The following is a 12,744-nucleotide window of genomic DNA, read 5'->3' on the forward strand; positions in this document are numbered from 1 at the left end:
TACAGTTCCTTGCAGGTACATCAGTACAAACTGATGCTGTTATGAACGTGTACATTCCTTGAAGGTACATCATCACAAACTGATGCTGATTTGAACGTGTGCAGTGCATCCTAGGTACATCAACACAAACTGATGCTGATATGAACGCGTTCAGTTCGTCGCAGGTACACCATAACAAACTGATGCTGATATGAACGTATACAGTTCCTTGAAGGTCCATCATCACAAACTGATGCTGATATGAACGTGTACAGTTCATAACAGGTACATACTCACAAACTGATGCTGATATAAACGTGTACAGTTCTTCGCAGGTACATCATCACACACTGATGCTGATATGAACGTGTACAGTTCCTAACAGGTACAAACTCACAAACTGTTGCTGATTTAAACGGGTGCAGTTTATCACAGGTACATCATCACAAACAGATGCTGATATGAACATGTACAGTTCCTTGCAGGTACATCATCACGAACTGATGCTGATATAGTAACGTGTGCAGTTCCTCGCAGGTACATCATCACAAACTGATGCTGATATGAACGTGAACAGTTCATCGCAGGTTCATAATCACAAACTGATGCTGATATGAACGTGTACAGTTCCTCGCAGGTACATCATCACAAGCTGATGCCTATATGAACGTGTACAGTTTTTAACAGGTACATACTCACAAACTGATATTAATTACCATTTTCAGCTAAAGAGACCAGGAACTTAAGCAGATATACAAAATAAGCACATTTTATTTAGGCTCAAGCGGCCATTTAAGAAACAGGGCGAGCTTGTAAATAATTTTGGCAGAGGACCACCTAATCAACATTTGTGTGATAATATTTTTCTAATCAAACCTAATGGTCAGAAAAAAACCCTGGTATTTAGACAAAATTCAATGTTGACTTATGACGGTCATATTGTGCTGTGAAGCGGAACCAGGTCCACTCAAAGAACATTTATGTAAATGTTTATTACGATTGGCTAAATGTGTCTTTGACAGGAGAAGAAAACATAATTGTAATGCAAAATGCTACCGGCTTAATTCATCATCATTAATTCATAAAAATCGATTTTTTTGCCAATCTATACAACGCAAGTTTTCGTTGTAGAGTCCGGCTAAAAATATAATGCCTATCATTTTAGTTGCAAAAATCATCTTAAAATTTACGATTTTTTCTGCTCATATTTGAATATATGCTTACACATATCCGCGAACTTTCCCTCGTTATTTCGACACTTCTTTTCGATCGTCCGTTTATCTGGATTTATATAGGGTACATTAAATGGATGGCGTATGTACGCTTCGGTCCTCCAATCAAACGCCTGCTCCTTCGTGAAATCCTTGCTAATTTCGTTTTTAATGGCGTTTTACAAATAGATAGTCTTATGACAAAGACTGTGTGACATAGTCTTTAAAACATAATAAACGTACACAACTTCATTATTTTAGTGTTCATAGCGATTTATTTCTATTGATTTAGTTCTAACAGAACGTTTTCCAATGTTCGTAAAATATTCTTAACTAAAAGCTCAATGTAACGGCATATGGCATGACAATAACACATTGTATGACCGCAATATCTAGCCGTGCGCGTGGTACTGACTTTTCAAGTGTACAATTTCCGACAGGATCTTGTGCAAAACCACGTGCCCAAAGGTAGCGAAGTAATATGATATATGCGACGGACGTGTACGGATGTCAGCCCGGCATTTACATGAAATTATACAACAATCAATGGATCGCCCGCATACCAAAGACATGTCTAATAAGAGAGATCAGCAATGAGTAATTAACTTGGTGCGTTCTTCTCGTTTAGTTTGACGTTATTTATAAGGTAGCATCTGTATTGGCCATCTGACATCGTTCTGAAACATGTATCTATTAATTCATTAATAAGCTGGGCTCTTTGTATGTAAGATATTGCTTAAACATATGCAACTTGTTCAAATTATGTTAACTCTTCGAATGCGGAGCTAAATGGATGCATGATATACCAAACAAAACAAAAAAGAAATGCCAATAAGACAAACGAAACACACAAACTGTTGAACGAAACATGGTCGGTGCTCTGTGAAAAGGGGGGTTTAATGCATGTGCGTAAAGTGTTGTCCCAGATTAGCCTGTGCAGTCCACACATGCTAATAAGGAACGACATTCTCCGATAAACAAGATTTTTGATAAGAAGAGACTGTCTTGAAACGAAAAAATATCATCAAAGCGGAAAGTATCGTCCATGATTAGCCTGTGCGGACTGCACAGGCTAATATGGTGCGACACTTTACGCACATGCATTAAATCCCATTTTCACAGATCACGCCCCATATATACAGCGGAGTGACGAGGTGAGCATAATCGTTCAACCCGATGACAACGTAGACTCAGTGCCGTTAAAGCAATAAACCATCGTCGCCTAATTTCACTCGACAAAAAAAATCAAGACATTCCCATTACATTTTATATAAAATTTGACCAAACAAACACGACATTGAACTATTTACAGACAAACAAAGTACATAGACGAATTTAAATAATTCATTATACGATGCGATTATGAGACATTTTTTAACAAGTGTGTTGATACACAAATGGAATAACACATCCCATAAAACGTTCTTTTAAAACATAGATCTATATGCTTTGCAACAATTTAGTTTTTACGTATTGATGATAATTTTATTGTTAATCAGCCGTCGATTTGTCCCTTCAATTAGACGGATTCTTGGTTATGTAAGAAACCGCACTCCATATTCACGTACGAGCATGACGGAGTTAGCGTTTGTGTTCAAGGCGTTGTCAAACCACTGGTATAGAGAGCATGTTTTCGTTGACGGGTTGTACTGTGCTGACCTACATCTTGGCGCCATCTGGCGGTCACAGTGCGCGGCGCATTTCATCACTGACGTCAAACTGTTGATGACCTTCAGTGAAGTGCCAATGGGTTTGTGAGATGACAGACGCCGGAAGGTCTCTATGGAAGGATAAGAACGAGATGTTTAGTTCCCCCCAAGATAAAAACTAACAAGTGCTGTCACTGGTAGTATTGCTTGTCCACCCCCTCCCCTAAGAATTGTGTTTACGCAACATTGAGGCATTGGCCTTCGATGTTGAGAAAATGTCATTGTTTTAATTATTTGTTGAATCAAACAACAGAAATATTAATGTCCTCGCTTGATAGATGAATTTTCTTTTAAGTCAATTTAACACAAATTAATGCATGTGTAAACGGTCATGTTTACAATGAAATATGCTATTTTATAGATAAAAATATCATTATTACGCATTTGAGCTTGAACATTTCGCAGTGAACGTCAAATTTGACAATGAATGTCGTGTAATTTTGTTACTTTTTCGTTAAGTTTTATTTAAACCTGCGTTGCAATAATTTTTTTGCATGACAAACGTTATTCGACATGGCTTAGTTTGTTGCTTTCGGGTGCAAAGATCGTCCGGATAATTTCAGATATGGTAATTATGGTCTAGGTCTCCAAAATATTGAAATCATCAAAAATGTGACGCGTGCAATTATATTTCTTCAACTTATAAGAAATTACAAATCACTATTTCAACTTACTTATACTGATATTTAAGCCAAATAACATACTGTTTTCTACATAGAATAGTTAAATTTTTCAAGACAACAAGAATAATATGAATATTATTAATATGTTTTCTAATACCATTCAGTATGTTATATTGAAATATTCACAATAAATTACATATTTATAAATTGTGGTTGTGTGCATTGATAATAATTATTAGCATTGATTTTATAACCATTAACAGTTTTGCATTACTAAGTAATACTAATTATCCGAATTAAAATTGTATTTTAACTTTAATTTGTATTTTAAAATTCAATAAATCAATTCAGAATTCTTGCAAGTGTCCTTTCTGTGTCGATAATTTTGAAATGTACAACATAGTCATATTCAACCCGATTGTAGAATTACAATCAACCATATCAACATATATTAAATGTGTTTTGTTACCGGCATTGCATAAAGCAAAATCAAACAATTATGTATTCCCAACACGATGGTAATCTTGAGCATCGGCAAACGCTTTCCGAGTCAGAATAAGACAATAATGTTTACTGAAAACCAATAAATTCCGTCTCATACATGTACGGTTCAATAGAAAATTATTCACTATCATGTTCCATTTTCATATTTTTTTCTTACGAAAGTTGCAAGAAATTTCACGTCACAAATGATCATTGTCGGCTCGGGTACTACTTAAGTGTTCCCTGGGTACTCTTAATTATACTTAAATGTACCACGGGTACGGAAAATATACTAAAACGGTCCCGGCCAGACTGTTTCCGAGTTGCATTCCCACCAAAAATCCGATATCGTAAAACACGCCAAGGAATACGATTTTTTTTTAAAGAAAACCCACCTTAACCTGCAATAGAAGCAATTTTGCAAAATATTGACATAAATATGAACATACAAATATGAAAAAAGCCGACAACGACCAATTTAGCGTTAGAATTCCCGGGTACGTTTTAGTACATTTTACCTCCAGAAGTTTCATTAGAATCCCTTCAATACTTTTCGAGTAACACTAAACACAACGGGCGTTCAGACTAAATTATGGAAGGGCCGACGGTTTTACGGAAGGAAGGAAGGACGGAAGATGTCTGGTTTAACGATTTATTCAATACGTCAAATAGCTAACTATTTAGAAAGCAGATCGTTGCAACAATTAAAAAGGAATTATTTTAGATTCGGTTCACCAAGTTAGTATGCCAGCCCTTAAAGCGATTTAGGAACGGCATATGCTCTTCATTCCAAAACACAATAGTTAGAAATACCATATTAATGAAAATGATCTATATAAAAATAGCTTTGATTAAGTGAATCTGGGTATTGGTGTCCGAGTCCTTTAACTGGCCCAGAATTTGGGATTTTAAGATTTTGAGGTTCTGCGCATGCGCGAACAAAAATAGGAAAACTAAGGCAATTAAAAAACAACAACACGTGTTCTTACCTGTGTCATCCGGCAGAAAACCGATAACCAACACCTCGCATAAGCTGAGTGCTTTAAAAGGCGTTCGTCGTGTGACTTTGATCCAGCGTGCAAACATGTCCTCGGTGAAAGTTACACTGTCACCGGCAACACCAGATTGATAATTGACTAACGTGTATGCGTTTCTCTCTCTAGCGAAATATACCTCGACGTCTTGCAAACGTCCAACTGTGATGCACACAAAAGTAAATGACATAAATTGATCTTTAATTTTAGCAACGCACACATTAAATGTGTATGTCAAAAATAGAAAGAAACGCATCGCATTACTATATCCTTCTAAAGGAATGTATTGAATATCACTGAAAGTTTCTTAAAAAATAATTTTATGCACAGTTTATAAAAATTATAAGCGAACAAAAATCCTCCAAAAAACAATACTATATATAAAGTATAAATAGTATATAAATACATGTTATTTTACATGGTAAAGTGGTGTTATGTCGGAAAATGTTTGCATCGAGGTATTCTTGGAACAATTTATATTTCTGCGCGGATGTTGAACAAAATATGTTGTACTGTTAAAATATACATTTCCTATTTGTATATTAAGTTTACCTTGTATGTTTTCTTTCCCGTGCAGCTTCACTGCATCTATTTCGACCCACGAGTTTGATATTGAAGTGTCCACCTCGATGCGGATATGATTCGTGAAACATTCGGTCGTCTGGTAAAAAAGTCAAATACAAGTACAATATTGTAAGAAGTTAATATATTACCAACTCTAAGATCATAACGCAGACGGTGGGCTGCATTTATATCGTGTCATTATTCCGGTGTTGAGTCACTTTTCGGTAATTTGACAAATCGTCTATTTATCCGTAAAGGTCATCACTATTATATATGGTGTTACCTATGGTAAGATATATTTATGAGTTATAACCTCATATAACGTCCAAATTGATAGGGCCATTGAACAAGTCTGTACTGCAATGTCCCTTTAAAAAGTTGATAAACCAACAAAAAATCTAATTGTTAAGGAAATTGAACCCAATACCGCATCGTTCAATGCAAACACTCTACACTTATTCAATATTCTACCGAAAGGCTTTAAAACTATCTTACAAAGCAACGCAGGCGATATTACACGTGATTTACGTCGGTATGATATTGCGGTATATTTTCATCGGAAAAGGTATCGATCATACAAATCGTTTGCAAATGATAATATATAAATTGTCTACCTTACAAGTGTTGATGTTATGACGAAAAAATAAACGTATTTTATTTTCATTTTATGATCTTCAAATATTTGCTAATATCTCACCGGAACCACAAAATTAATAAAATAAAACGAAATGTCGTCATTTTATTGTTTTGGGTGCAATCTTTGCAGAAGTGTCTGCTTTTATATGATCAAGACACCAAAAGCAGTGCAATATCGTTTTATATCATTTACATTTTTGCAGTCTACATTTTTACAAATACGGATCACCCTGGCTTAAAATATTCTTCATCCAAATTTACGGTAGGGTACCTAAATTTTTCACATTTTAACGGTTTTATGGATTTTTTTTATAGCCTAATGGAAATTACTTAAGCCAAATTCGCTAAATTGTAGCCATTTGCTTTTAGGTGAATAGCAGAGAAGGCACTGACCGCATTTGTTGAAATATAGCACCAACAATTATCTACATAAAAATAAACACTGCGTACCAATAGGGGCGGACTGAAAATGCGGGCGTTCTGTATATGACTTGCGGCCCCTGACCACAGAACGATCCACTGCCCTGATTGAAGCCCCTTGATTGACGTCACGCCCCCAGAATTCCACGTCTCGTAGATGTCAACTTTAGAAACGTAAACTTTCGTCGTAAACATTACCTGAAATAAGACTAACTTGTCTAAGTACATGTATATGAAGAGCTTCATTTGAATCAAATATGAATACTTTTGCGTTTAATGCGAAATTCACGGATTAACGTTTTGTGAAGTGACGATATTGTTTGTAACAGATTTCGAAAGACAAGCAAGCACTACGCACCATTATTATGCAATCATTAGAGGATTGATAAATACAATTGAACATGAATCAAAGAAGACGATCATTTAAAAAAACACAGATACATAGTTTTGAAGTATATCATGGATACAGTCCGAACATATAACGTTAATATACGTAACAAAACGTACAAACGTCAATGTTTTAAGTGACACAATACCCTGGGAATACTTTCAGAAATGAAGAGCGAAATATTACATTTTATGAATAAAATACTTTTTTCGTAAATACCCTGGTTAGTACATTAAGGGTCAGACATCACATGCTAGATTTTAAATATACGGACAATTGTTCGTCGTTCTTCATTGAACTACGTTTATTCTTAAAGCCAAACCATAATGCATATGCATTGCAAGTATAAATATACAAGTTCGCATAATTTCGGTTTTTCAAATGAAGTCTACAATTCCTTAAAATATTCAACCTTAAATGATGCACGATCGTTATAGGCATTTGTTTGGACGTTTCAGGCATTTGATTGGAAAGATTCAAACTATTCAAATTTGTTCATATTGTCATAAAAAATATAAATAAAGAACACATTGTGGTATCCGAAGGCTTACTATATAAAAATGTTTGTTTTTACGAATCGCCATACTGGCAATAAATGCAATTGCAGTGTTGTTGATTTTGTCTTTTAAATACATACATACTGATACATGCACGTAATTTAAAAATATAAACTCTTTCATTATATTGAACTTTTAAACAAAAAATACAGACGTGAAACACATAATATATATTCAGGGGTAATACCAGTTGAAAATATATGTATTAGTTTTGGAATTGTGTTACATAGTATAATTTTTAGACATAAAATATAAATAGTTATTTTGTGTTCTTGATAATGTACAAACGCGCATGGCCTTTAAATATCTAAAAGACAGCTTTATCAGAATAAAATGTGGATAAAGAAATTGAAGAAGAATACGATTTTATTTCCAACAGTCAGAAAAGATCATAATTGGTTATTTGAAACGAAAATAATAATTAATTGTTTCACTTATAACTGGAAGAATCTTATATTATTTAATTAACCCATACACTTTAAATTTATTGTGCACTTGTCTGATGTTTATATGTAAATTTTGTTGTTGTCGTGTTTAACTTGTAAAGTATATTTTTTGTAAATTTTGGGAGTAATTTATTACTCATACCAGCAAACAAAATACATTTTATAAAATTGAGTATGAATAAAGTCCGCAAGTAAATTTGAGTTCGTGTTATCTTTCAAGACAAATAAAATAATGTACCGCACAGTGGACACGATCTAACACCGTATGTTCATACAATAATGTTTAAAGTTGCGTTGCTGGCCCATGTAATTGCTTCGCATACATACATATGTACCAGTCACTTACAAAAGCAGCACATACCTCAATGTACTCATTTCCGATCCCCTCATCCTTTGGAGACCATGTCCCTTCTATATCGCCATAGTTCGGGTATACATTAGCTGCTCCAATCATCTCACGGGCGGTCCATCTTTTAATGCAAATTACAAATATGATTCGTAGCAATCCACTGGTCCAAAGGCCCAACAAGCCGAAAATCTTATTATATAAACAAATATTATGGTAGGTTTTAATATTTGGCCCAAATACATTATTAGCTAACACTGTTTCTATGGAGGCCACTATTGTGGTTAATTGCCATTCGCTGGTCCAAAGATAAAACAAGCCGCGTTCCTATTGTAAACAACACTTATGGTAAATATAAAGGAAATCATAATATAATAAGTTGTAATTTGCTGGTCAGTAGACAATAATAAACGAAGAAAAAGTCAGCTTCAACACCAGGTGAGCAGTAAATAGAAACAGGTCCTTTGTTATTGGCACTGACCAATTAACATACGGTTTTCCACAACACAAAATACACAAACCGATCTCTTAATAAGGAAAGTTGCAATTATTACAAATCCAATTCCGATTGCCCTCACGCTATCTTTAACTCGATAATACCAGTAATTCGTCACAATTCGATGTTTGTAAGACGTAACGTGCAGACCGTCTATATCAAAAGCATGATTAATGATACGTCGTTTTAATGCGCTATTGGAATCTCAACACAACACCGAAAATCTAATAACGTAAATAACTAGTTACGGTACGTCAAAGTTCTTTAGTCATAATACATCATAAGTGGCAAATGAAGATTACAACCACACACACATGATGCGTAATCGAACTAGATTTATGCAATCAGTATGATAATGCTTACCCTAGTTCTTGCGTATATTCAGTGGAAAAACTTGCAATCGAAGAAACCCACTGATCAATATCAGGTGCTACGACGTAATCTGTAATACCGAACCAAAAATATAAAAGATAAACATCTCAAATGTATAATGTAGGAAGGATGGCAAATAGAGTAAATACAAACATCAAATTGTGAGTGAAGACCTTAAGGCGAATAATATTTCAGGTAAAAGATAACAACTTAAGACAAACTATTGAGATGACAAATTGTTCGCCTAATTGACGCTTTACCACATACATGTGTACGCATGTTGTCTTGATAAACTATATCCGCACATCGTTTGTACGGACATTTGTTTCTACGCTATTTTTGAGAAAATCGCTTACTACGTTTTTTTACAGCCCAAACATTGTTTACAAGCATATTTGACACGCTGAACCTTTGTTTGTACGCTATGTTTACAAACTGGACATACTGGGCAGCCCGGATAAGTTTATTTTATATAATGATTACTGATTAGAAATTGCGAGAATATGTGCCCCTTGTTGTGAATGAATTTCTTTGGCGTCTCGCGAATGTTTGCTGATTGTTTTGTAACGAGGTCATTTTGACTGTAATTAGGTGCTCCCATGTTTCCATTTAGTTTCATCAGTGTCGAATAAATAGTTATATTGATATGTGCGTATTATGGCTCATCAGTAAATTATAATTAATTAAATGATGGGCAAATGCATGCACTAGAGAAGGCGCCTTTTAGGCTTGGAACTTTTTTAATCAGATTTTTTCGAGGACATTAGCATTTTCATTTGCCAGACATGATGCATTTGTTTCCATTATTTATACAAAATGCAGTTTTCTTACGTAGGCTTTGTATGAAATTATATCATAAAAACACTTTTGTGTACGTTTAAATTATTATTTTTTCTCGACAATGGGTGTGCAAGGGTCGAGGTAAAAGCGGAAAGTGTCGTCCTTGATTAGCCTGTGCGAACTGCAAAGGCTAATTTGGGACAACACTTTACTTACATGCATTAAACCCCATTTTCACAGAGCGAGGTTCAAATATTTGTTTAGGAATACCATTGGATATGATACGTTCTGAAAACACCTTCCAAATAATTCGAAATATGTAACGTCTTAAATTTTTCTATAACGAAAACTATTAAAATATAAAACTTGCAATTCGCTGCTTTTAGAGATGGCATAATTTAGCTTATTTCACAATTATAAATAAACATTATTTTTATCAACCGACATGAACGAAGATTTTAAAGAGCTTCACGTAAAGCAAACATTTAGTTTAAACATATTTATTTCTTTTGGCAAACACAGTGTACATCAAGTAATTTACAATACAATCAGTATAAGAAAAGGATTGAAACGAAAGAAATAAATCTTATATAGTTTCTCTCCTTATATTTCGGCTCTAAACTAATTGACACGTTAACATTCCCTCTAAATATGTAAAATTGTTTTGACAAAATACAATTGGCAGATATGGTTTATTAGTTGTTAGCTTGCGAACATCTAATGCAGTGCTACATTTTGCAAGTCGGTCTACTGTTAACTACGCTCAGCTGCATAACCGCCGCATCTGCCGCATCCGCGTGAGATGGAGATGTATAAGTTATGCAAGAGGTTTGAGTTTTTAAACAACATTCATTCACAAATTGAAACATTATGTGAATATCGTGTTAAATGGAATATTTTTGAACGTAGCGCATATAGAAAAAAATCAATAAACAATGTTCGTATTATTAGTGTAGCGGAAGAGATTGTTTATGAATTGTTAAAATAGTCCACTATCTGCAAGGTCTTAATGACGTAGTATTTTTTGCATTCATAATCTGAGGCTATTAATAGATCCGTTCAGCATTTGCCGGTTCGTAATTACCTCCATTGTATGACGAGAACCGAGATATCTTGTTTTACATTGTTTTCAGCGTTGTCAATTGTATAAACATAAGCACGAACATATATTTACTTACACGATTATAAATTATGTATAATTTTGTAATGCAATTTTGAAATTCGGTTGATAAAGCTGATAAAGCAGCGATATTCTTTATGTCTGTAATATGTTATCGCGATGCCGAAACATTCAAACAAACGATTTGTGACTGAAATACATCCTCTTCAGAAACGTCGACATTGATAAAATAGAACGAACTATTACCTTAGTTTATGTTTCATGAAACACTTTCCTGACATTTATATTTTGCATTAACTAATGGACACTCATACCTTGCTTTGGTAACAATTGTTCATTTGTATTAATTGAAAGCAAACCGCAATCATTGCAACATCTATGATTTTGTTAAAAGGCTATTTGTTTGAATAGAAATTGTACATTATTATACCCAATTGTGCATTAATTGAATGTGCAAAATATCAGCAATTATGAAAGTTATGAAACAGAATTTTAAGCAACAGATGAATGACCAAAACTATGCTGCCCAGTTTTACACAGCAACACCAGTATCAGACTCAAAACCGGCTCACAAGTCCATACCATTACAATATCACTCTAGAAGAAGCCAATTGTAAATTGTTTTGTTAATTGATTTGTTTTAAAACATTTGGAAATAAAACATTTATGATAATACAATACATATATTAATACACAGTTTTAATCAATAGAATTAAAACACATAATTTTTTTAACCACTTTGTGGAATTCACGATACTAATTTCAATGATCCAAAAATTATAGGTGAATTTGATATCCACTTGTAATTTGATCCTCATACAATTTCAGCCAAACCGGATCTGCTGTGTGCCTAAATGTCCACCACTTGCTAAGGAATGATAGAAGGTCACGGGCTGCCCAGCTGTCATACATTTTCAGCCAAGGATGATCGACACAGAGGTGTTTGTTTGAATAAAATATCATAATGGGGGAAATCATATGGAACATGCAATATAGAAAATATTTGTAGGTCATTCTGGTTTCTGTGTTTCGGACAATTAAGACAATTAGACGTTGTATACATGTCTCACTTCTTTCCAAGACCCAATTATATCATGTCTCAGTGTTTAACGCACAGACCATTCACATGACCATTGGTCGTACATGTAGATATATGAAATATCATTGGACGTGTGATTTGTCAATGTTGCTTGCTTTGTATGATGTTTTTGAACAATATCTTAATTTAAGCATTTAATTTTAAAACAGATTTATGCTTTAAGAGTACTTTACATTAAAATGCATTCACTGTTTTTTTATCATTTTGGTTAACTATTTTGATTGTATGTCTACTGAATAAATACTTTATCAATTAGAATTTAAGTTTTGATTTGGAAATAGTCAGATAAAACTTAGAAAGTCATAAGCATATTGTGACAAAGCAGTGCTCAAGTCTGATTCATAGGACGAAACATTCCTACTGTTAATTCTCGATGGGAATAGCATTTATGTTACTGCGACTCAGAACCAGGGACCCATAACATAAACAATTATACAAGATGTTTATGACAATTTTTAGATATACAATTAAGTAATCATTT

At 34.1% G+C, this 12,744-nt stretch overlaps 2 protein-coding genes across 4 annotated transcripts in view; both read right to left on the bottom strand.

Moving 5' to 3' along the window:
• LOC127855616 (uncharacterized) overlaps nt 1-12,744 on the bottom strand; it is a 156,653-nt gene that overhangs the window by 125,103 nt on the left and 18,806 nt on the right. The window lies entirely within an intron of this gene.
• LOC127855617 (uncharacterized) overlaps nt 1-12,744 on the bottom strand; it is an 83,787-nt gene that overhangs the window by 60,909 nt on the left and 10,134 nt on the right. Inside the window, exons 4-9 of one of the 3 annotated variants that reach the window (XM_052391365.1) lie at nt 9,256-9,334; nt 8,412-8,520; nt 6,690-6,857; nt 5,592-5,700; nt 4,995-5,201; nt 2,850-2,970 (exon numbers count right to left, since the gene is read on the bottom strand). In XM_052391365.1, coding sequence (XP_052247325.1) covers nt 2,850-2,970; nt 4,995-5,201; nt 5,592-5,700; nt 6,690-6,857; nt 8,412-8,520; nt 9,256-9,334 — 793 coding nt within the window. Of the gene's footprint in view, nt 1-2,437; nt 2,971-4,994; nt 5,202-5,591; nt 5,701-6,689; nt 6,858-8,411; nt 8,521-9,255; nt 9,335-12,744 lie in introns of those variants that run through there. The other 2 variants (XM_052391363.1, XM_052391364.1) reach the window with 2 other exon arrangements.

This window comes from Dreissena polymorpha, chromosome 13 (genome assembly GCF_020536995.1).
Source record: "Dreissena polymorpha isolate Duluth1 chromosome 13, UMN_Dpol_1.0, whole genome shotgun sequence".
Classification (NCBI taxonomy): Eukaryota; Metazoa; Mollusca; class Bivalvia; order Myida; family Dreissenidae; genus Dreissena; species Dreissena polymorpha.